The 25,218-nt window shown below is 47.8% G+C and overlaps 1 protein-coding gene across 2 annotated transcripts in view; it reads left to right on the plus strand.

Annotated features, from left to right (window-relative positions):
• Positions 1 to 1,907: 1,907 nt before the first annotated feature.
• LOC126045154 (Golgi integral membrane protein 4-like) overlaps positions 1,908 to 25,218 on the plus strand; it is a 35,649-nt gene continuing 12,338 nt past the window's right edge. The window contains exons 1-6 of one of the 2 annotated variants that reach the window (XM_049815873.1): positions 1,908 to 2,655; positions 10,657 to 10,731; positions 12,011 to 12,060; positions 13,740 to 13,793; positions 18,014 to 18,164; positions 21,907 to 21,989. In XM_049815873.1, coding sequence (XP_049671830.1) covers positions 2,469 to 2,655; positions 10,657 to 10,731; positions 12,011 to 12,060; positions 13,740 to 13,793; positions 18,014 to 18,164; positions 21,907 to 21,989 — 600 coding nt within the window. In that variant the 5' untranslated portion in view covers positions 1,908 to 2,468. The remainder of the gene's footprint in view (positions 2,656 to 10,656; positions 10,732 to 12,010; positions 12,061 to 13,739; positions 13,794 to 18,013; positions 18,165 to 21,906; positions 21,990 to 25,218) is intronic. The other variant, XM_049815866.1, reaches the window with a different exon arrangement.

Consider the following 25,218-nt stretch of genomic DNA (forward strand, 5'->3'; position numbering starts at 1 on the left):
TCCGACGTGCAAACGATCCATGGCAGACATAGGCTGCATGAAGCATCACATTAGTGCTTCAGAAAGAGCTAAGCAGTAAGTCTGGAATAATCAGTTAATTCATTAAGGAAAGTATATAATGTTTTCTGGAAGCTGTACTCAGAGCCAGGACTGTTAGCCAAATCACCCGATTTCCAGTAGGCTGAGTCTCACCCTTGTTCTGGCAGACACCTCAAAGAACATACCAAATCTACTTAAACTGCTTGGAAAAAAACCCCCACCATAAAAAAACTTAGTTACTTTGGGTAAATCATAAGCTTACAGGAATGCTGTGCCTCAGTTTTCCCATCTGCAAATTAGGGAGACAGGAATGCCATTCAACTATTTCCCAGCAGTACTGTAAAGCTCATTTGATTAACACGTATAAAACCGTGCATGATTCTTGGAGGGGAATTGCTGCTAAAGAATTAATTGTTATGATTGTTGCTTATTCCCCAGATGCCCGAAATACGGAACTTGGCAGAATCCCAGAGGAAGTAACCTTGTGAGTTCAGATAAGAGATGAGCCAACCTGACAGTCAGGCTGTTGGTGCAGGCAAGATTCATTATAAACCTGGGGGTCTTAAATAGTAGATCTAAGCTCTGAACACGGGCAAGGCTCCAGAAAGCTTTGTCTGTCCCATGAAGTATAGAATCATAGAATAGTTTGGGTTGGAAAGGACCTTTCAAGGTCATCTAGTCCACCCCCCCTGCAATGAACAGGGACATCTTCAACTAGATCAGGTTGCTCAGAGCCCCGTCCTACCTGACATTGAGTATTTCCAGGGATGGGGAAGTAGGACCGTTCTCTCCTGTTCCTGTTTTCTGCTAACAACACAGCGGTGCATCGCATACCTGGATAAAACAAATTGGGCTCTGCCAGAAAAGAGCTGCCCAGATTAAGGGCAGCTGCTTAGGAGATGCTAAGCTACCACGCACACCTTGTAAAAACCAAACTCATCTTGACGCCCTTCTCTATCTACTGTTCTCACGCCTTTATCAGCTCACATTTTCCTGAGAAGCCACCGCTGCTCTTAAAAACCTTAAGGTTTTAAAGAAAGCATTTGAAGGTGTCCTCCTTGTTAATTAATGCAGGCATCCCTCATCCCTCCCCTGTTAGCAACAGGTACCAGCAGCAGAGGCCGGGGGTTTTGTCAGCTAGTTTAGAAAAAGGAGAGGAAACCAAACGCGTGGGAGATGTTGGTGGCTCAAGTCTGCTGGGAAGGGCTGGACGGACAGACGGATGAACAGACGGACACCAGCGCTAACTCTGCTTGGCCCCGACACCCTTCCCCAGGGTCAGCAGGCAGCGGAGGAAAGCGGTGGGGGGGAGGAAAGGCAGCCCTTACACCAGCCGGCCCTTACACCGGCCGGCCCCTACACCAGCCAGCCCTTATACTAGCCAGTCCTTACACCAGCCAGCCCTTACACCAGCCAGCCCCTACACCGGCCAGCCCTTATACCAGCCAGCCCCTACACCGGCCAGCCCTTACGCCAGCCAGCCCCTACACCAGCCAGCCCTTATACTAGCCAGTCCTTACACCAGCCAGCCCTTACGCCAGCCAGCCCCTACACCAGCCAGCCCTTATACTAGCCAGCCCTTACACCAGCCAGCCCTTACACCAGCCAGCCCCGGGGCGATGCGGGCAGGGACCGGCTGTCCCCGGGCTCTCGCCCCGTATCGGGCTTGGGCTTGGGCAGCGGGGGTAGCGGCTTCCCTTGGGAAAAATCCCCCCGGACGGCAGCTCCGGTCCCCCCGGGGCTCCGGTTCCCCCCTCCCGCCGCGGAGGGCGGACTCGCCGCCGCCGCAGCCTGGATGCCGCCGCCGGTTTCCTGGCCCGTTTCCCGGCTCCGGGACCGGCGTTTCCTTTTGGGAGAGCGGCGGATCGCCGGCGGGGGAAACCGGAGGAGGGAGAAGAAGGGTTTCTCGTCCCGCCGGCTTATTTTTTCCGGTCGGTGCTCCAGAGAGGGAGGTGGGAAGAGCCAAAGGCGGCCGTACCCCTTTCCCCCCCCCCGCCCCCCCCGCCCTCCACTGCAGCACATGGGAAGCAAAAGTTTTCCTCCTCCTCCTCCTCCTCCTCGTCGTCTTTCTCGTCTCTCCCCTCCGCCGGTTCCCCTCCGCCCAGGCAACCCGGATCGAGCCCCGTGTGCCGGGCCGGTCCCCCGGAGCTGCGGGATGGAGCTGCCGGTCCCTCGGTTTTTCCTCCGGGACACGGGGGTCGCGCTGCGCTTCTCGGCGATGGGCGACGAGGAATAAAACGTTGCCGGAGCTTCTTCGGCTTCTCTGAGGGCTGGAAAGGAGAGGAGGCGAGACTTTGATCGCGTCTCGCAGAGGGATCTGCGAATTTGCGGAGGAAAGGGGCTGTTGGGTGGTGGTGGGGGGGAGAATCCGATGCTTTAGCAACGCCCGGAGAGGCAGAGCGCTACATCGTTTTGCTTCGGCCCCCATCATGGGGACTGGGATGTGTTCGAGGAGGCAGAAAGGGCTTCTGCAGACCGGCTTTTGCCTGGTGACCGTGGCATGTTTGGGTTCGGGAGTTTTCATGTACAACCACTTGCAGCAAAAGGTGCGGAACGCTGAAGCCCTGGCCCAGAAATACAAACAGCAGCAAGAAGCGCTGTCTGCCCAGCTCCAAGGTGAGTGACCTGCTCTGTCTGTGTGTGCGCAACACACGCTCAACTTCCCTCTCTCCCAATATTATTACCTGCTGGTGTTTTTGCCGCACAGCCCAGCCACAAGCGGGGTGCCTTTGCGGAGCGAGGTTCAGCTTTTGGCTTTAAAGAGCTCTGAGAAGATGTTGTCGCTTCTTTTCTCCCCCCTCTCCTCCCTCCGCGTTGCTGTCTAGAATTAGAATAGCCTTGAATCTGAATTGCTGCTCCCAGCAGCGAGGGGAACGGAGTGTGCTGGATTGGTGAGTTCAGCTGCGTCACATCTATTCCATTTCTTCTCCCTGTAGTTCCCTTTGGCCGTAAAGACTAGTCCTATGTCATTCTAAATGCGAAGCAGTAAAAAATGCAAACAGGACTTACAGAGGCTGGTTGGGCAGGCTCCGAGATGTGGAACCACTCTCCAGCCTGCAGGAGCGTCTGTCCGGAAAGTGAACAGAGAGGCAAAGGGTCCTTTAGTAAAGTTTGTCTACTGCCCGTTGCCTTTGCAAGGCAACAAACCTATCATCTTCTCAAGAGATTGATCTGTGACTGGAAAAGTCTTGCCAGCGTGTTTGGGGCTGATGGATGCTGCGGCGGAGAGCTCCCTAAAATGGGGGGAGGAGGAGAAAGAATTGGTTTTTCTGAGCCTGCTGACCAGCACTTGGTTCCTTTGGCAAGAGCTGCCAGAAGACGGGAAGACAAGCATAATGTGTATATTCTTCCTGCCCCTTTCCCCCCTCATTTGTCCTCCTTACATAAATTTCAAACTGTGGGAGAATGACATTTAGCCTATGGTGAGATCTCGGTAAGGAAGGCTTGAGAGCACACTACTCCATTGCTGAACTCTTATCTTCTTTGTCTAGTCTATCATTCTAGCCTTACTGCATCTGCCAAAGCTGTGTTTCCAGCACCTGTCACTAGATTTGGAGTCTTTAGAGGGATTTGCTGAGCTCCCTGTAGAGAGGTTTGGTGGGAATCCACTCTTCGGTAGCCAGCAGTTGTGTGTGTAAGACTGGGGGACGGGTTGGTTCTGGAGTGCCCACAGAATGAATTTTATGTGGACCAAATATTGTTTGCCTGTCGTTCTAGTGACTCAAGGTCAAGAGATTCACTTAACACCTCCTCTTCTAGCAAGTGGGTTTAGATTATAGTGTTTACATCCAGAGCTCTTCCTCAGGCTAAAATCAAATACGGGCTATCTGTTATGACGTCTGTTGACATATCCAGTGACGTTGTTTCTGTAGCCTCTATTGCTGGGGAATTCTGCAGATCTGTGACTCCAACATATGTGCCTTTTAGGGTTAAATCTTTTCCGGTGTTTTTGCGTGCAGTGTTGTGATGCAAATGTAACGTTGTACATAGGCTGCTTGTGCTCAGGGCTGTGTATTCCAACCTGTAAACTGGGAAAGCAGAGTGTGGTGTATGTGTTTTGTTTGTCTCTCAAGGAAACATGCTTTAAAAAAACAGTCTTGTGAATAGATCTAGTGTGTGTATAGGTTCACTGCTATTATGTTTTGTTTCCATTTATTCTTACTCTATCGCAAGGCAGTGAAACAGTTATGGTTCCTAATGTATTGTACGCTCCCAGCCACAGAGATTTCCACCTGCATCCTGTGTTTCTGAGATGTAAAGATCAGCAGGGCAGAAGCGAGCCCACATTCCTTTCTGGTGTGTCAGTATCTCTTGCTTCTCTTGGAGAGAGGGGCTGGTTCTTCAGAGAATGAGACAGTGGTAGCCTCAGGGAACCCCAGTTTGGGGAACAGCAGGCTCAAGCAAACAACTGAGAAGGGCTCATAATAGTTTTTCCACCCAAATATGTTTGAATAGCAGAGCTGTAGCCTGTTGCTGGGGTTTCTAACCCTCTGTCAGTCCTCCCATGCCTAAACACAGTTGTTGCCATGGATACCCTTTTTATTTTGAGAAGACACTTACTTGTCCAACAATTTTAACAAAGGCAACGCTTCTTTTTGGATTTGGCTGGTGGGAGAAGCCTAGCGACTGGCAGATGGGAGCCATGTTCATGGAAGTCTTAAAGTGCAGGGGTGTCTTGCACGGATGGCCGTGGCTCTCGTGCTGTGGTCTTCCAGCGCTGCTCCCTGCGGTGCTTTGGTACTGGACACCGGAGAGTTGGGAATCTGGGCTCTATCCCTGCCCCTCTGCCGGCTTGTTGAATGACTTCAATTGCCACGTCTTCTGCATCTGATTTCTGTCCTTCCAGCTCTACAAAAGGAGGATGTGTTAGGTGAGGTGGAATTCAGTACCGTTTAGTGCTTCAGGTGTCTCCTTTCAGCTATCAAGTATTTCTTACCCATCTTATATCCAAGTACAATATATGGTCAGTGCTTCTGGTAGCCTCTGTAAATAAAGCTTGAAAGTGTAGGGCTGGGCAAAGACTTGAATGAAAGGGAAAAGCAAGTGGAGGAGGGAGCGAAGCTGTCTTGAAACCGGCACTGCCTGTTCCATGTGCTGGGAGAGCTGGGAACTGCACATGGTACAGGGGGTACTGGCTGCCTGCAGGGAAACAGATCTCATCTACTCTTTTAAAATAAGAGCAAAGCAGCTGCTGACTTTGCTGTAGGGTAAAACATATTGTGTGAGAAGAAGAAAGGGAGGTATTGTTGTGCGTGTGACCCTGTCCAACCTCTTGCCTGGTGGTTAGTTCCCCTTGTCCTGGCCAGCTCTTGCTGCTGCTGCCGCAGAGGTAGTTGTTTGCTGTGACCCAGTAGACCCTCTTTCTGTATTGTGGCCCAGCTGGAAGCCAGGAGGAAAATCTGCTTGGCTTTTCTGTCCCTCCTTCTCTTCTGTTTCTGCTGCGTGAGGTTAGAGGTGTGTCTGAAGGTGCATGGAGACACCTCGCCAAATACTGGGCTCTTCCTTGCAGGCTGTGATGTGGGGGACTCTGGTGCTGTGTCACGAGGCTCAGAGGGGATTAGAGACACAGTCTGGCAAGCTGTGACCTGGCGTGCACTTCAGATGAATCTGTTCTGTCTCGGCCCCCACCCCACACACGTGCCATGCTGAGTTATGTAGCAGGTGGCTTTAAGTGGAGTGTTGCTTTGCCACCTCCCATTTTCCGTAGGTGCGTGCCTGTATATGTAGGAGCATGCTGCTGCCTGGAGGTTCTGAGTGAAACCAGAGAGATTTTATTTTGGTGAGTTCACTAACAGCACTTTTGGAACAGATGGGGAGGAAGGGTGCATTTATAGTACCATCCACTTGTCTGACATTCCTGATGTGGCCTGACAATGGCACATCAAACTGGTGTCTGGGATGGAGGAATTTTCTCCAGCTGCTCAGCATGAGAATGCAGCACTCGTGTCCTCACCATCGCGTGTCTTTTACCCAATCTGCCTTTCCTTTGCCATCTCTCTGGATCAGGGAGGGGGTATGATGAGTCTGGCTTTTGTTCTTGCTCTGGATGATTCTTGAGCCTGAGCGACTGGTGCCATGGGGGATTAGTTGTGATGTGACTGGATGGAGACTGGCAGGAATATCTGATGGCCCTAAAAAGGAGAGCAACAGAGAAAAAAGCTTTTTCTGGGTGATGAGAGAGGAAGGAGCATGGTACAGTCTGGAAGTTAGTGTTGATCTCTGTGTGCTGAGAGCTGCTTGGAGCTGTGAGCCACGGGCAGTATGATGACTCTTTCCACAGAATGTGCTATTGGCATAGAAATGGCCTAATGAACTATGCAACGTGTGTAGTTTTTGCAGAACCAGAGCAGCAAATTTGATGCCTCTGCTGCCTTGCTCCATGAAAGCAGGGAGCTAGCGTGCACTCGTGGCTTTCCCAGGCACGGTAAAATGAATCCACTTGAACAGGAGAGTAAAACCTGGGACTATTGGCAAGACTGGAATCACTCTCCCTTTATGGATCTCTTAAACTCTTCCTGGCAGATGTTTATCTTGGTACTCTGGGGTATGCGAGGCAACCCCTTCACACGATCACCCTGTTTCCTCTGGTCCTTTAAAATGAGAATGAGTCTGTGGAAGGCCTGACCTGTTCTTTCCCAAAGGCAAGGCACTGGAAGGGATTTCATTGTTTCAGCAGTTCAAGTTCTGCATTTTAGCTCATTTGGCAGCAGGTGACAGTGCTTTTAGTGCTGAGTTCTGGCTGAATTCCAGCCTGGATTTAGACACTGACCACCCTCCATTCTCTCCTGTAGTTGCAAATTGTTAAAAGACTTCCTGGCTTCCTGTCCTCTGAAGCTGTACTGTGCCATTTTGGTCTGTTAAGTTGTTGCTGTATTCCACTTCAAAGATCAGTAGCGAGACTACTTTATGCAGCACTTGCTCCTTTGTGTAAAGCTGAATCCACCTTTTCTGGGCTCTGGAGACCTGGAGGAATGGCAGGAGAGAGTACAACTTTTTTTGTCTAGTCACTGGACGTTACTTCAGCTTATCTTCCTTATTTAAAAAAGTGTCGGGAGAGCTGGATTTTGTCTTAAATTTCTGAATAAGCAGTCTATGATATGGAGCTGTTCCTGAAGACTCGTCTGCTTTGTGGTGCTTGCACTAGGATTTGTGGTTATGGGTGTTAGCACAAGCCTATTGCTATTGATGCTTTCCTGTGCTTTAGTTTCCCATTTACTACGTGAGATCAATAGCACCTGGTAACTTGGGGTCATCTAAGCAGACTTTTTCTACACAAAATAGTTATTTACTTGCCGGGTCCTGTGCTGAGAGCGCTTGGCTTTTTGGAGTGAGGCTGTAGCTGTTCAACTTGCCTCCTGTGGTACCCGGTGCACTTTGCTGTTCTGGGTGATGGAGCAGAGCTGTGCTGTCAGCGGGGCTGGTCGCTGCCCCCGTTGCCCCGGGTTCTTCAGCTGCAGGGACCTGGAGAGGTGGGTGACCTGCCTGTGTGGGCTGAGTTTCTAACCCTGGTCATAGATTCTGTTTTCTTTCAGTGTACTCAGGTTACTAGTAAACAAAATGAAATGCCTACAGGAGAAACTCCAACGTGAGGAATTCCTCCAAGCCCAGAACCACTGAGGCAGATGCAGACTGGAAGCTCAGAGTACCTGAAAGGGCACTGTAAAGCCTGTGAATTGCTGGGCATCCCTAGTAGTCCAGCAGCCGTGACTTTTCATTGCCGGTGTGAGGTTCCCATTGCACCAAAGACTTGTCCTCAGGTGCTCCGCTAGATGAGACTGCAAGAAAGCGAGATGCTCGTGGCAGAAGCATGAGTGCCCAGAGCTCGCAAATGTTTTGGGAAGCGGCTGATGTTCTCAAGATGACAATTTCGTCGAACAAGGCTTTTTAGCATGTAGTGAAGAAGCACCCACAGCCTCTTGTGTGCTTAGCTGGGCTGGGGAAGCCCTCAGGGTGATATCTGAGCAGTCTGGTGGGAAAAGTGTTTCTAAAAATAAAGCTGTCATGAAGTAGACACTTGGACAGCTGCGGTGATGGGCTTGCTGCTTACCAATGTGCTCAGCGGGGGAAAAAGTCCTCCCAAAGGGAAAACAAATATTTCTGCTGTAATGGTTTGGAGAATATGGTAGTTTCCTCACTCCAGAGGAAAATATTAATGAAGTGACCCAGCCTGGGGGAAGCATCTTTGCCATTGGGATGTCTGCCTTTGTTAACCAGGGAAGGTAACAAAGAGAAGGAAGGAGATAGCGTGGCTGGTGACATTAGGAATTCCTGACCTAGGACACTGGCCCTTCCTGCTCCCTGAGGGAGTTCAGAAGTGACAGAGGGAATTAGGTGGGTCAGGGCAGAGAGCTTGGATCCGAATGTATGCCTGGGGAATGGCTTCTCAATCGGGGGTGGGACAGAGCTGGCACATGATGAGCCCAGGCTGGCAGACCCTAAAACCTAGTCCCTGTACCTGCAGTGTCTAAGACCAGTCTCGTCCAGGAAAAGCCAACTCGTCTGTCTTGTCCTGCTGAAGCCTGCATTTCAGTATAGGAAAAGTCACTGCCTGGAGGCACTGAAGTTGCTCCAGGGGGGACAACGGGATACGGGCATGTTTGGATTCAGTTTGTGTCTTGAAGCCAGAGCCTCAGCTCCAGCTACCCTCAGTATCTAGGCTGGTTGCCTACCTGGCTAGCTGGGCTAGTGCCCCCAGAAGGCTTATGAAGCAGTTGTACCACAATCGGCAAACCCCTTAGGATTCAACACTTTACTATGCCTGGCTTCATGTATCGCTTCTTCTTTTTCCCACGATTTGCTCAGGCACTCAGCTATTGCTGGAGATCACTGTAAATATTAACAGATCCACTACTGGTAAACCAAAGTATCGCAAAAATCCCAAGCTTGGACCTAGCCAATGTCATGAGCTTGGCTTAAAAAGCATGGAGTTAAACCATGTGGAGGTTCTTTTTCGGTGCGGGAAGGGCATTTCCAGGTGGGAAGAAAAACACCAGTCATTGTGAGGGTCCTGATAAAGCCACCAGCCTTGGATTTGTTGTGACCTAGCAGAAGAGAAATACCCAATAGTGAACCAGGCTTTTTAAGAGGCTGGATAAAGTTAGACTGTACTCTCAGGTCTGCTCTGCATAAAGTTGCAGGGGGATGTGGCTCATAAGGGTGAGGAACGCATCCCTTGAATGCCCAAATTTGATTAAAAAGCTCTTGAAGAATGGTCATGGCAGCAGTGCTTTGCTGCCTGGTGAAATTACAGTCTTCCATGCGCTTAGTGTAATTAGGAGACCTGCTGTGAGGAAGACACAGCCTCAAAATGCAAGAATAGTTGCCATTTTGCAATGCAGAAGGAAGAGGTGAGGCATAGGGAGGCTGTGAGTTCTGTGGAGTTCCGAAGAACTGGGTGACTTGAATTCCCTGCCTGGGGAGAGGTGGGTGAGGCAGCAAAAAAAAGTGGTTTTCTTTGGGGTTTTGTTTGTTTTCCTTCAGGGGCTACAGAGGTGTCAGACTTGCAAGGAAGGGGTTAGCGCTGTTTTATGCATGCAAATATCATCCCACTTTGTTCATTCTCCCAGAGAGTGCGCATCACGGCACGATTTGCCCCCAAAGATACTGCGTCTGGAAGCAAGTTTCTTTTATTGCCCTCCTGCCCCCCCCCCGAATTGCTGCCCAGTGCCATTCTGGCATGGTGGCTGTCTCTGTGCAGAAGGGATGGAGGAGCCTTATTGCAGCTGAGTGCTGTGACTCAGGGAAAGCTCTTGGTTAGCATTCAGACATCAGAGTGGATTAAAATCGCCATCCATCAAGAAGCTTCTCTGGCACTTTCATTTGTCATGTGGCTGCTGTATGAAGCAGCCTCATCCCTGAAGCAGCCTCGTCCCTCTCCCTTCTCGGCTCCTGTGCAGAGTACAGATGCTTTTTTGTGTGTAAATGGGAGAGAGAGCTGCTTGGCTCACTTTTCCTTAGTGGCCTGAGGGCCAGTTAATGGTTGGGTTGTGGAAGGGGAGAAAAATGTCTCCCCCGCATGCTGCTGATGCTTTTACAGAACAGATGACCTGGAGGGCTCTGGCTACCTTGAGCCTGGTAGTGGGCTTGGCCCTCAAATATACAGTTTAGCCACTGGCCAGTAAAGCCAGCTCTTGGGCTTTGCAGCTTAGACTCCAAAGCAAAACCTGAGTGCAAATACTCACAGGATGACAGACTGGTGTGTCATACCAGGAATATCCATTGTCTCCAGTCCAGCTGTCCCACCCTGCTCTAGACCTTATCTTTTCACAGTTGACAAAGTGCAAACAGCTTGTAGCTGGACCTGACCCTTTCATTGTTTAGGACATTGGATATCTGCATGTATTTCAGGACTGTTGATTTGCTTGGTCTGGATTTTACCTGTGAGCTACTGTGTGCCTAAGCCCAGAAACCCAGGGTGATGCAGGCCATTGGAAACAGGAAAGGCTTTTTTGCCCAAGTCTGCTCTCTTGGGCACTTGCTGGCCCAGTCCATGGCAGAATTTAAGGTCCGCTTGTGCCCCTGGTTGCATGACCTGCGAGAAGCCTGTGTTGGGGGAAAGAATACGTGGGAAGAAATTTCAGGGTTTATCTCATGCTTTGCCTCTTTCTGCTTCTGTAGTTGTGTATGAGCACAGATCCCGGCTAGAACGATCCTTGCAGAAGGAGCGAGGGGAACACAAGAAGACGAAGGAAGGTGAGTCTTTTGCATGGATGGCATAGTGGTGGCCGGCCAGCCCTCCAGCTGTCCTGTGGGGAGATGTGTGTGTTGTACCCCAAGTGTTTTCTGCCTTCAGGGCCCACGTGTGGATGTTACTGAATGTCCCCCAGGTGAGACTCATCCCTGGTTTGTACTTAGAGAATAGTTAACTGACTTGTCCAATGCCCATGGGCAAAAGGTGCTGGGAGGTGGGTTCTGTTCTCTCATATTCCTATATATGTTCTGAGTCTGATCTGTGGGTAACAGTACCCATGAGGTGGTGCTTGAGCACTTGAAGTGATAGCTAAACCTGGCACTAGACCATGCTTTTTCCTGGAAATACATAAACTTTCTTATAAAGGCGATCTGAAGATGCTGAGGTCTACAGGTGCTTAATAATATTAGCATCACTGCACTCCATGTCCACTACACAGACAATACAGACTGATCAGATCCTTTAAAGTTGATGTACGAAAGTAGATACCTGCAGGATATTTTAAGACCATGAAATACAACAGGAAGGAGAAAGCTAATGGATTAGCTCAGGTACCTTTCAGTGGAGTAGTGTGCTTGGATGTCAGACCCCTTTGCACCTGATTGTTGTTGGCAACTTAATAGCTTGGTTTTTATCTTCAAAACTGGTATGTGGAGTAAATAATCATTATTCCTTACCCCTACATGCACTGTGTTTCTGGAAATGCTGACAGACAGCATTCAGGTTTGGCTGTAGCTATGTGGCTACATAGCTAAGGGAGAAAATGCATTTCTGCCTCTTTCATTTATTTGGTGGGGACCGACTGAGAAAATGAAGCATCCTAATAAACGTTATCTCGTCACGGGACCTTCCCATTTTAAGAAGGTGGTGCACATGAGATCAGCAGATAAGTTCCTTTTGGTCTCACCGAAGCTTTGATTTCTCTTTTCCAGAGTCATCTCTCATTTCAGAGCACCCCAAATCCTTACACGGCTTCAGTGACATCAAAATGTAGCTGTTTGTGTGCTGAAGTAGGAAGTCACCAACGCACTTGCCTATAGAATGGGAAAGGAAGGACATTTGGGCCAGATTAGATGGGTGGACAGCTCTCATGGAAAATACCACCATCCTTCTGAGAGTATTGAGTAGAGTCTCCTAGCAGCATCTGCATTCCAGCTTGTGGAGTTGCAGCCTTTTGCTCAGCAAGGGGCTGATTCCCTTCTTCCCTCCCCCACCAAAATCTAAAGCAGATCCTTGTTCAATTCCAGCTCATTAAATTGTCTTCTCTTCTTCCATTTCTAGATTTTTTAGTGTATAAGTTAGAAGCTCAGGAAGCTCTCAATAAGGAGAAGGTAGGTATGGTTCATTCCTCAGAGTGTGTGTGTAATAATGGTAAAGATTTTTCCAGTACCAGCACAGTCATGAGGCCAGTGCCGCTGTCTGGAAGGCATGAAAGACTAGGAGTGTGTATGGTGCAAGATGAACTTTGGCTGACTCCACCTTGCAAGGCTGTTGGCCTTGTGTAAGGATTTATTTCATTTTAGGGAAAGATTGTTGTGCTAGAGCCGTTCTGCCTATTCTCCCATGTGTGATCGCAGAGTAGATGACCTGATTGTCAGCTCCCGGTGTAGCAGGGAGTCCTGTGCTGCAGTCTGAAAAGGGAGTTGCTGTTTCACGGTACAGAAGAGTCCTGGGGAAATTGAATGCAAGGCATACCACAGGGAACATGGAGAAGAAAGGCCATGGTGTTGTTGGGGAAAGCATATCCATTGTTTTCTGTCTCCAGGGACTGTCAAATGATTTCCACTAGCCTGTGGACTTCTCAATCGGCAGGGAAAAGAAGGACTTTTCAGTGAGCGTTAGAAAGAAATGCATCCCTGGGTTACAGTCTGTCCCGTTCATGTGAAGTTATAAGGCTGGTTTTATTCCTTTCTCAGAGCATCTGCTGATGAGATGCTGGAGAAGAGGAATTGCTTTTAGCCTGCTTATCTCTGGGTGAATGTCATCCTGTTACAGAAGGAAACTCATGGATGAATATCTGAATACTCCATGGCTGGGCAGCTCCCTTGCGGTTTGTGCTCATTTGCGGGTAATATTTCATACCATGTCGAGTATTTATCATGTAAGTTAAATTGTGGGTTGTAGTGGAAATCTCTGCATGGTGGTTAGTTTGCACTTCCGTGGTGCTGCTTAGCGTCTCAGCCACATTGCTTTAAGCTACCCAAACAGAGATCCCAGCAGATATTGGTAAAACTGCATGTAACGGGAGATGCTGCAGCATGTTCCCTCTCAGGTGCCACTACTGCTGTGGGGACTTAGCCTTTGAGCACGAGTGGCTGGTGGCTTTCACACCTGCTGCGTTGAGGTGCTGGGGCTACAGTGAAGAATGGTACCCTGTGGACAACGGGGAAGACCGTGACCCTTAGCAAGGCGTAAGCAGATTTGTTAAACTGGTACAGAGCCTTCTGTGCACACATGTAAATCCCTCTTTGCTGCTGGTTTGTGTCTGTTGAGCTTAGTTTGGTAGCTGTACCTAGTTACAGGAGTTTGCTTTAGGCTTACTCAATTGCTTAGCGATTAATTTTTTTTGTTAAATGGTGCAATTTGTGCATGTAGGCGAAAGCCTTAGTTCTGGTGCTGTCTGCCTCCCCCTCAGCTGCTGCGAAGAGCGCTCAGCCTGCTTTGGGGGGGGGTTTACTGTGCAAAGCCCTTTCAGCACTGGGCCTGTCCTAGAAAAACAACTGAAGACTGGGGAAATCTGCTCTGACTGTGAATCAAGAGAGTGCAATTAATTAGCTGGTGGCTAGGTTGTTTCAAAGGGGTTCTCTTCCAGCCAGGTTCAGGCTGCATGTTCTGCTGGTCACCACCTTGGTAGGCTTGTTCCCAGTTACCGTGCGTGTGCCTGTGTGCGTGAAGGGGCAGTGGGAACTTTTTGTTGGTGCAGTGGCTGGGCAGGTGCTCGTGTGTGTGTTTCTCCCTGCCTTAAGTTTTTCTGGGATCTAACGGCACTGTTGAATCTTTTTCTTTCCAGCAAGATTCTATGAACAGATACGGGGCCCTCAGTTCCCAGCACAAGATACTGAAGGTAAGGGAGGAGTCTGGTTTCACGTACTCACCATCTGCTGCGTGTTAAAGAATGCTCCCTGGATGGAGAGGTGGTGCTTTCGCTTGCTGGAGATGCCTAGGAGAGACCAAGGGTTTCAGTTAAAGAGTGCTCCCTGGATGGAGAGTTGGTGCTTTCGCTTGCCGGAGATGCCTAGGAGAGACCAAGGGTTTCACGCTGCTACTGCCAGCACAGAGGGAGGAGACCACACAGTGGTGTTGATCTACATTCCTTCCTGACTATTCAGGTTCATGGGAGTTTCCTATTTATTCTGTTGGGCTTTGCATCAGATTACAGCCTTCACGTATACCTCATTTCAATGGTAGTCTTTGTGCAGTTTATCGCACAGGAGTTCTGTTGTTCACCATGTTCTTTTCTGGGTCTTTTAGTGTGAAAATGGGTCTATTCATTGTAGCTTGCCCTTTGGGCTAATACAGTGTATTCCAGTCCATGTAAGAGGCTCAGAGGGGGGTGGCTTACAGCATTCTGTAGCTTATCGCATGCTCTACCTGAAGCATATCTTGATGTTAAAGTTTGCTTTTGTTAGAGCAATGCAACTGTGGCTCGTGATGGTGGTTTTTAAATGGTTTTAGTTAGAGCATTGGCAGTGAAATGGTAATTTAATTCTGGGATGTAGAAAGAGGGCTAGGTTCCAGCAACCCGTAGCACTGCTGGGTTATATTTCCTGAGCAGAGTTGGACCTCCAGCTGCCTGGCTTTTGGATTCAGACTTCGGGAAAAGGGAAGTACAGTTCTGTCTCTTGGGTATTATCTAGCACTGTGGATTCTGGGAACGCTTCTCAATAGTAACGTTCCTCTTCAACTGCACTCTGAGCAGAATGCTCTGGTTTGCTTGTCTCAAGGGGACAGTCAGAGCATTTCATCCTGGCTCCCTTCCTCTTGCTTCCTTTTATTGGGTTGGGGGAAAATCATCTGCTTTTTTAACTACACTTACAGCTGCTGAAAGACAGGCCAGCCCTTGGGACTGCAGAGTGGTAGATTTCAGCCCTGCCCCTCCCCCCCCCCCCCCCCCAAAAAAAAGGCAGTATGCAGCTCAATTCTAGCTAGTTATGAGACTGTGAGTAACACTTCTGTTACTGGAGCACAGATGATAAATGCTTCCCACTGGTAGCATCTTCCTCAGGAGAAAGATTGCTGCCAGCAATATCATTACCTAGGAAGTAGACGTGTAATGCTGAACAGAAGCAACTAACTCTGCTAAGCTGGAGGTCCCAAATATGACCAAAGACTTCCATGAAGCCCCATCAGCATATTTGGCTTTGGAGTTTCTGGCCACTGCTGTCGTTCTGGTATGTATTGAAGTCATCTATGTCTGATAAACATCTGCAGCTGGCACACCAGGCTCCAAGTGGGCAAGGGGCTTGACTTTGTCCAAAAATACCAGGTGCGGTAGTTGCCTGTGTCTGGATTCCTGCTGGGGCCAGGCTTCATCTTACATCCTCTTGAGTGGAGATTAAAATTTTTTGTTAACATTATTCTGCAGAACGCATCCTAGCATTCATGAATAGGCAGGCAAGGAGGCGGGTGGCTTTGAACAAAAGATTTTTGACATGGACTTCCTGAAGCTGCTGGAACCTGGAAGTTTGCAATGAGGTGTGCCCTTCCTTTGCTTGTGGGCTAAGCATCCAGTTACTGATTCCATTTTGTACGATGCTATCTACAAAGCTGCTTTCTAAATGATGGCAGAAATCTGTGCTTTTGAGGTACTCTTATTTTCGTCTTTCTCTTTGCCTGTCGCCCCCCGCCTGCCCATTTCCCCAGAGACCTCAGTAAGATAGAGCTACCGCATAGCTGATGCATCTTGGGCACTATGCCTTGTCTGAATAGCAAAGGGAAGGTGGGATGAGAGGACTTGCTGGCCTGAAGTCATACAGCTGAGTTGAAGGACTCCTGATTTTTGAAAGATTAGCTGACTTCCTGAATGATATGATTTCCCCCATATTGCACTGTTGGGCACGATGGGTAGTGGCACAGAGTGAAATGTCGTGACAGTGTGGTCTCTCTGTATTCCCTCACCCCCAGCTGCATTGGTACATGATTAGCACAACACTCGTGTGCTGTGTCTTGCAGTTTCTGCTTGACTGAGTAAAACGATGTATCTATGAGGTAGAGAAGGGAATGACATTACAGTCAGACGGGCAGCTCTGGACATGAGAGGTTCCTGGTTTCCTCGGGGCTGTCAGCATAGCTAGCTTTGGTAGAACTGACTGGGTCAAAAACTCTCTGCTTACAGTTATGTTGCTTTTTCTGAAAAATAATCACATGTAGCATGTTCCAGACCTCCTGTCCTGCAACTACAATAAAACAGCATCTTTAGATTCCTCTGGAGGTTTGCATATGTCGGTCACAGCCATCCTTAGAAAACAGCTGAGTGAGGATGCTCTGTGTGCTTCATGAGCTGGACTGGGCCTCAGGTGCTTTGTGTGACCTTGGTCAAGGCACTTATCTCTCTCTCTTCAGCTTCCCGCTGCTATCAAAGGATGAATATTCTCTCCCTGACTGTGAGCAGTCTGGGGACACACATTACATACATCACCTGCCAGACAGAATATGGGCTAGAAATTAATTGACCTGAGCTGATGAGGACTTACAATTCCTTGAATTGCTTAGAGTTTCTTGTTAAAATCAATTCTCACTTGCTAATGTTGGTGGCTTCCGAGGTGTTTAGTATCAAAATTATTTTAGGGATGTGGTTCCTCTGCAGTGCTTTTTGCCGGTGGCTCTTATGAGAACTGTAAGTACCTAATGTCTTTGAAAGCCAAAGCAGGAATCTTTTGTTCTCTTTATTTTCCCTCCTAATCTTGTGATCTGATTAACCTGACATCCTTGTCTCTCCTCTTTGTTCTGTCTCTGGGACCCCTCCGTACCAATAGCTTTTTCCTCTGCCTCGCATGTATTTTTGGAGCACAGTTATTTCTTTCCTTTTAATGGAGGATAATTGCTTCAGGGGAGAATGCCTGGGCCACAGATACTTTGTCTTACTGGGGATAAATGCAGTCATCGATAGCATTTAGAGGTTTGGGTTTTTTAAAAAAGATGTGTTTACAGGAAGGCTGATTGAAATTGCTGCCTGAGTCCTGAGGAGCTATTGTATGGAAGGGCCAGGGTTCACCTGTGAGCCAATCAATCTGCATGCATAATTGGTGTTGACAAACTGAATGTGGAAGGACTCTCTAGGTTACCATGGGAACAAAAAAGGAGGTGAATTCTGGTTCAATGGGTCCAAGCAAAAGGATGTCTCAGCATGTTTTGTTCTTGGCCTCTGCAAGAGGGGAGGGGAGAAGAGAACAGCTCTTCAACCCACTTCTATCTGATGAATTCTTGGCCTGCTCGGAATAGCCTGTGGTCTCGTGAGAGACTCTTGCTATCCTGGCATTTTATGGCTGTAAGTCCCATGTTACTATGGGGAACGTGGGTTCTCTCTAGTGTCACTATGTGAGAAGATGTGGTGTCCTTGCAAGAGGTCTCCCTCCTGTTCTAGCAGCTTGGAGTGGCGGGTGGGAGAACAGCCAGGCTATGGGGAAGCAAACGAAGCAGAGCGAGCTACCCGAGCGTTTAGGTGTCTGTGTGTCCTACATGCCTAGCAATACCTGCACGCAAAGACAATGGGGATTAGACCTTAGCCCTACCTAAAGGTGAACTACTCCTGTAATGCAATGTGCAGCCTGATGCTACGTGCGCTGTGGAAACTATCCTTGCGGGTAATGTCCTTCAGCGTGTCTGGGGCTCCGGAAAGGACCTTGGATTTGTGCAGTGTTCCACGGGCATTTGGTTTGATATCAGCAAATATTATAGCCTGCATTGCTCTCGGAGCAGGGTGTGCAGGGAAGTTGGGAAGGAGTGGTAGTAGTTCTTGGCTGTGTCCCAGAGTCTCCGTCTCTTTTTCAGGCAGGAGTGGACTTGCTGCTACGTTCTGCTTCCAGTTTAGTGGCTTCCAAGGAGACCTCCCAAACTGCTTCACAAAGCAGAGTTTCACTGGCATGTCACATTCCTCCTGAGCCACTGAACAGAAAGAGTATTTTATCATATCTGGGATTTCTAGCTACCTTATTGGAGGAACAGACATCTTTTCTGCCTCCCCAAGCAACTTATTAAACAGAGGCACTCGAATAGCACTTGGCAATAGCTAAATTCCTGTTCTTCTCCTCGTACTGACTCTTTGTCGCTTCTTTTCATATTCAGAACCAACATGAAGATGTCAAGAAGCAGCTGCTTGACCTGCAGCTGCAGCACAACAGCTTGAAACTGGAACATCGTAAGACACTGGAGACCCATAGCCAGAAATATGCCCAGCTGCAGCAGGAGAAGGACAGTGAAGTCACAAACTTGCAGGGTGAGTGTGATGGAGAGCTGAGAAAACACCAGGCAGAGAAAGGACTGAAGAACTGAATTCAGGAGAGGACAGTGTTTCTTCTACAGGCCCCCAAAAGGTCTGCAAATACTGTAGGAATGCTTCTGTATGACTGCATGTAGTGCCTTAGCCCTTCTGTACCTCAGCTGGAGCATCGTCCTACCTCAGAGTGGTGGTGTGGGAACAAGGGCAGTGTTAAAACTGGCCAGGTGTCCTGAAATTTCATTGAGGGGAGGTGAGAGACGCAGAGCAGGCTACCAAGCAGCTTCCCCGTGCAAGGGAAGCTATTGGGGCTCACAGGTGGTGGTTTTGTGTAGGAAAACACACCACAAAAGCCTCTGGCTGCTTGGGCTCTGCGAATGCATTGATCAGGCTGCAATTGCATGGTCTGGTCAGTGTAGGGTCACAGAGGAGGGCAGCTTTTTTTTTTTTTTTTTTTTTTTTTTTTTTTAATAGCCCTATGGGAGACTGTGTGACTTTGGGTTTAACCATACTTTGAGTTCTCTGGGGTTCAGAGACCCCTGCACTGTTATACTGCATGGGGCACCCCTGGCTTCTGTCAACACCAGCACTTTTGTGGCGTTATTTTAAAAGCCTAATTGACTTTTGATGGCTGCTTGCTCTTACTGCAGCTGCTACTTAGCTTATTTGTGTAGAGCCACGTAAGATAACAAATTGTTGTGCCAGATGCTGATCATATTCGGACTGTGCAACGGTCCATGCGCCAAGGAGGTCACGCTCGAAATGAGTAAGATAATCCAAAAGTAAAAGGCATGAGGCTAAGATAGAGGTACATGCCTGTGCTTCCACAGTAGCCTGGGGCAGAAACAACAGGTTCATCCATCAGGTAATACTGCCTTACTCTATCCTTTCTCTGGTGTGTGAGTGTAACTAAGTTAGTGGAGATGCTTTTTGTGGCAGATAAAACATTGTGACATTTAGGTATCTCATCTATTTCAATATATATTTTCCACTTCTCTGTACACTTTTGACAATGGAAGCCAGTTTCTATACTACTAGAATCCTGTAAATGCTAACATTTAAGCTTGGGAGCAAGTTAAACATACTTTTTGTAATTAATGGTGTAGGTTTATAAAATAAATTTAATAATGCAAGTATTGCAGAGAATGCTGATCCCCTTAATTCCCAAAGAGTAGTTTCTACTTAGTCTGCTGTTTAATTAGATTGTGGGGCTTTTAAGGTTCACATCTGTTCTTACTTAGATTAGGTCTGGGAGACTGAAATCTACTGATGTTTTGTTTGGGTTTTTTTCTGTGATCAACAGAGCTCTAGTATCTGATGAGTACTCCTGGGTTAGAAGAGGGGAATTGAGCACAAGCAAGTGAAACCTAAATATTTATTTGTCTCTCTTCTCGAAATATGCCACCCCCAATGAAGTAAGAAAACAAATTCTGCCAGAGGAAGGAGAATAACGATCAGAAAAACAATTCAAAGAGGGAAGCTAGTCAGGAAGGTCAGCTTAAGGCTGAGATATTAATATTCTCTGTTCATTTTCCCAGGCTACTGTTCACTTGGTACCATCTCTCTCCTGTGCTTTAAGCTCAAAGCTGGCTAGTAAATCTTCCCATAAGTATTGGTAACCATGCCGTACAAAAGAGCAAGACAGTCTCATGAGAGGTGGCAAAGAAAGGGAGCATTGCTAATGTCTTATTTTCTTTCCTTATGTTCCACCAGTACTTTCTATATATAATGTGCCCTCAGGAGGCGTGTGTTGGAAGATGAGCCTCTGTCAGTGAGTATAATAGAGAACAGAAGATGTATCTGAGCAGTGGACATGCTGAGGGCTGTTAAAATGGAACGGAGGGAGTTTTGCTAGATTCAGTTGCAAAAGTGAAACCCTCACGCCAGGGATGCTGGGGGAAAGCAGGAACCCACTGGGAAGTATAAGGGATTGCTTTCACAGGTGGATCTGGGTTTGGTAGCTCCTCTTTGGTGGTCCTGGTTGCTTTACAGCTTTGGGGCAGCTCTCGGGTTGGCAGCATAGCTAGCTACATGCAGAACGTGCTGGGATCTGGGGACGATGCAGCTGTTCCGTGTGACCCAATGGTTGGGGTATCTGTGCTCTGTTCCTGAAAATCCCTTCTTCTGGAAGTGGTTTTTGAATGCTGGTTAATGTGTCATGAGTATATGCTTGGATAGCTGAAGCTTCCTGGTCTTGTTAACTGGGGCCTGTTTAATCCTGTTTGCCTCCTCCCTCTACTCCGGGCCCTTTCCTGCTGCAGTATGAACTATTTTCTCCTCTGCTTTATAGGAACTGCAGTCTATTTATGCTGTATTTCACACCCCCAGCACAGCCTGTCCTCTGCTGTGCTCCCCCACGCTAATTCTGTACTCTCTGTTTTTTTCTCATCGCACGTTGGCAGTCTGCTCTGAAGGCAGAGCGATAGTTTTGATCTTTGAGCTTCTGTTGGAGATAAGGACCCTGTAGTTACAGCTGAGATTTTTCTTCCCATTGACACCAGCGGTAAAACTCCTGATGAGGTCATTGGGACCAGGATTTCATGTCTGCCATGCTGGTGGTAGAGGAAGGACATACAATGGCTTGAAGGTTTTGATTTCCAGTTTCTGAATTTGCTTTGAAGACCTAGATGTTACTGAGGTATTGGCTCAGTGAAACCGCAGGATTCTTTTGGACATGTCTCTCCCACACTTGAGATGCCTTTGGTTCTCTTGAAGGCCTGGGGGAATGTCTGTATTGTAGTCAGAGGTCTTAGCAGTAGCGATCTTGTGCTAGCTGTCACCTAGCCTGGCTTAGCTGCCTAAATGTCCTGTCCCAGGGATGAATGTTATAAAAAAAGATATACCGCTGTAATCAGAAATATCTATAATGTTGAGCTGAAATCTTGCATGCAATTCAGCCTACAGCAAAGTGACCATCCTGTTAGGGGAAAATTCCCATCCTTGTCCTGGCAGGTGCAGCTATATTTGTAGAGAAATCCCAGTGCATGCAGTTCTAGTGATGTTTTAAAGGAGCTTCAAGAGCCAAAAAAAGGCTGACTTTTTTTGACAGTCTTTTGTTTTATTGGAGGATACACAATTATATTCAAGGCAGTGAAACATAAGTGCATTGTGTGTCTTGTCACTGAAGTACTTAGGAATGTGCGAAGAGCTTGCAAGGAGCCCAACCTGGGGGCTGCAAGGCACAAGTTTGCTACTTATCAGCATAGGAATAAATGTCCCTGAGGACCAAGTTGTCCTGTGATTGCTTTCTGTAAGTGGGTTGTGGGGTTTTTTTGTTTGTACCATCCTTTCAAGAGGCAGCTTCTCTATGCAGTAGGAGGGAACCTCCTTACTTGATCTGCTGTGGGTTCAGGAGACCTGACAGACCTCTCCTGTAGTTGTTTCTCAACCTTCCAGTTACTACAGGTAGGGCCAGTGACCACTGCTTGCTGCTTTCCCTGCTATTCAGCTGCAATGGGTAAGGGAAATGAAGAAACAAATATCTTGCTCTGATAGCAAGCACAGCAAGAGCCTGACCCTGATAGCAATAGTTAGCAGAGACAGTCCAGAGAGGAGAAGTTTTCTTGGGTGGGCAGGACTCCTGAGTGCTGAAAGGAATGATGATTCAGGTTTGTCAGTGTGCTTGGCTAGTCCCTAGCTAGTGCTCCACTGTAATTCCTGGGCTCGGAAAGATCGGTGAGGTCAAGAGGAATTTATGGTAAGGAAAATAGCCCTCTTGAGCAAATCTCTTCTTCTCTTGCAGATACAGTCTTTAAACTCAGAGAAGAGAGCAAGCTTCTTCGGAAGGCCCATCAGGAAGTTCATTCTCAGCTCCTTAACGCCCAGGTAATCAACAAGGGGGTGTTTGTGGCTGCAGAGGACAATCTTTTGCTGGGGTCTGGGTGCACCATCAAATATTCTCTAAAGAACTAAATTTATTCTTTATTATCAGCTGCATTCCAGTGTGGTCAGTTGCCTAAAACAGTGCTGGTAGGCACTGGCAGTATACATGCATTCCATACAGGTAAAATTTTCCAGCCTGGAATCTGTCCCAGTAGCTGAAAATACAGGTATGCTACACAAGACACTGTGGGTCAAGTGAGCATGAACCAGCATATTCCCAACCATGGAATGCCTCCTGTCACTTACCTATGCCTAAAATACTTCCACCCTAAATGATGGTGAATTGTCATTGTTTATGCCTGTAAAATTAATTGCAGAAATAGCAAGGTAGAGGTGCCTTGCCTAGCTTGCTGAGACTACAAATAGACACTCAACAACCCTGGCAAAAAGGTCCCTTTCTGCATCTCCCTGTGAAGTCTTAGTAGAGAGGGAGACCTACCAAATTTTGGAAGGAGCTATGTAAAAAAGAAGTTAGTGTTCAGTAATAAGCGTTGGAGCGATGCTTTCAGAGGCTGGGGCAGACGTGCAAGTGGTGTTGGCTTAAGAGTAGAGAGGCAGAAAAGCACTTTTATGCAGGGAAGAAGAAAGTTTTGTTGATATGGTGTTGTGCTCATGCTATGGAGATGGTGTGAGCCTCTTCAGCATGCTGGAAGTCCTGACCTCACAGAATTCTGCTCACCCAGCTGAAGCTGGGAGAAGGGAGAAAGCAGCGTATGCTGAGAGAAGTGGGAGGACTCGCTGTCACTACAGTGTGTGTCTGAGGCTCTTGTACTGAGCCAAGACACAAGCAGCTTTGGAAGTACACTTTAAAAGTCAGGTGTAAATTAGCCTTTTCTGTTGTTAATTAACAGTCTTCTGTCAAGCACTCCCTTGAATTATAGGATAAGCCCAGAAGCAAGGAGCTAGCTGTGGCTAGGTGATGTTGACAACTGATTCTTACCCTGAACTGGATGCTGAGCTTGAACTAGAGGAGGGGGGGGGTTGGGGGGGGTAGTGGGTTTTGACTTCTACAGGATTGCTCTTAAGTTCTGACCTGACGTGCCCTGCAAAATAGCAGGCACCAAGTAGCTCTAGGGCATTGCAAACTTCACAGATAACTGGTTGCTCCAGGCAGGAAGCCCAGGTTACTGACATTGCAGGCAGCTGTCATTTCACAGCTCTTTGGCTCATGTCAGATGTGGTTTGAGGGGTCTCAGGTGGACAGTCAGTGTATTTGACTTGCCTGCCTTCATAATCGTGACTTACCACTGAGTGGCTTTTTTACTCTGCTCCTCCATGTGGCTAAGGCAGACTGGTAGGATTCTCTGCAGTGATACTGCCTGCAGTGATACTGCCCGCAGCGTACTTGCTGGAAACTAAACAAAGACTTCTAGTCTCTGTAGGGGTCAGTCCAGCAAGCCCATACCAAGAAATTGAAACAGCGTGTGATTACAAGCTTCTCGAGTGCCCCTGGCAAGCCTACATTCACACCTCCTGCTATCAAAATGGATCTCAGCCTTCATTTTTAGGCCTCCTGACAGAACTTTTAAAGTAGCTGCCAATGTCACTGCTCTGTAGCTTCTTCTCAAGCAACATAAGAGATCCAGTCGGCTCCCATCTCATACAGGCCTCTGCCATTGACAGCTTGGGTCAATATCAGTCGAGCAAAGGTCCTCTGCTTGTCGTTACCTATTTCTACTTTTGTCTTGCTGGATCAATGCTGAGTGCGTTTGCATCTGGCACGCCATGTGGGACCAGTCCTGAATTACTCTTCAGCGGAGTACCCTTAAAATGCTATTCGACTAACTGTGATGCATTAGAGAAAGCAATCAGCAGTTCAAGTGTGCAAACTAGCACATACTCTGAAATTTAAAAAAAACTTGGCTAGAGATGGCTGAGGCTACAAAGTCAAGCACTTGCAGACTGGAAAACACGGTGGCAGTTTTTGTGCAGCCAGTCTTAACTTTTGGCCCCTTCAGTGTTGTGACCAACGGGAAAAGTAGTTTGCAAGAAACAGCTCGCTGTCATTTCTTGCCAAAATTAAGAGAGAGCAAGAGTAAAAGGATTTGCCCTGGATGTGGAAGGCACGGCTCAGCTCCCTGCTCTGAATGTACTAGACAGTCATGTAACAAAGTTGTGCTCCAACCATCTGTCTGACTGCTATTTCTGGCTCTTACAGAAGTGGCAGTGGTTCGTTCCAATGACTTCACAAAATACTTTGGACCTTTGTGACAATGAGCCTAGTGTTAAATCTTGGTTTTCTGTTCAGTTTTCTGATCAGTCCTTTGTAGCGTCTAATCAGTGTTTCATAACACAAAGGTGAATGGAATTGCATTTGCCGTCAGTGAGGCGAGATGCCATATGTTAGAGCAGACACCCACAAGGGCTCCCACCTTCTTTATCAGCACTGCAGTTCTTCACTGCAGTGTCGATTTGCACTGACTATCCTGTTGTTGAAGTTTAGACGAGTAATTTGCATTCTGGACAACATGTTCATTTTCCAAGGATTTCACAAGCACAGCCTGCAGTGGCTGTCGTATCAGTTGGCCTGCCACGTAAAATGGGGCATGGTGGCATCGAGTGATGTATGCACAGCTTGCTGTGATGGGGTGCAAACAGCATGTGGGAATTTGTGCATTAAGGCTAGTCTAAAGCTTCTTTCCCTCTGGGCTGACCACCTTAACAGGCTTTTGATGGGTACAAGTTTTGCTTCCATCTGGCTTGTTCTGACTGGAAGCAGTCTCTTACTAGCTAGAGCTATATCCCATGAACTGTTCTTGGCTTCCTTTTCCTTTCCTCATTCCTTTTATGTTAGCTTTGCTGAGTGGTTCTATTGCATTTTGTTTTTTTAATGTAATTTTAAGGTCAAATTTCAGGGGGAAGAACTGAAATCAACAGAGCCTGCTCAGGAATTAATTTCCTGTTAAACTTGCCTTGCTGCTTGGAAGCTTTCCTACTCTGTCCAGTCCCTAATTTGGTCCATTTCCAGTTACCCTGGCAAGCATATGAAAAGCTCTTCCCCCCTCACTTTCCTATAAATAACTGGGGTAGGAGTGGGGAGCTTTTCCTGAGTAGTTTTTCAAGCCCTACTTTTCAGGGTTGGAGATGGAAGAAATAAGCTGCAGTAGAGAGAAAAGTGTCGCATTTGCGTAACAGTCCAGGAGAATCAATTTTCATTTGTCTTGCAAAGTAA

The sequence above is a fragment of the Accipiter gentilis genome, chromosome 1 (genome assembly GCF_929443795.1).
Source record: "Accipiter gentilis chromosome 1, bAccGen1.1, whole genome shotgun sequence".
NCBI lineage: Eukaryota > Metazoa > Chordata > Aves > Accipitriformes > Accipitridae > Astur > Astur gentilis.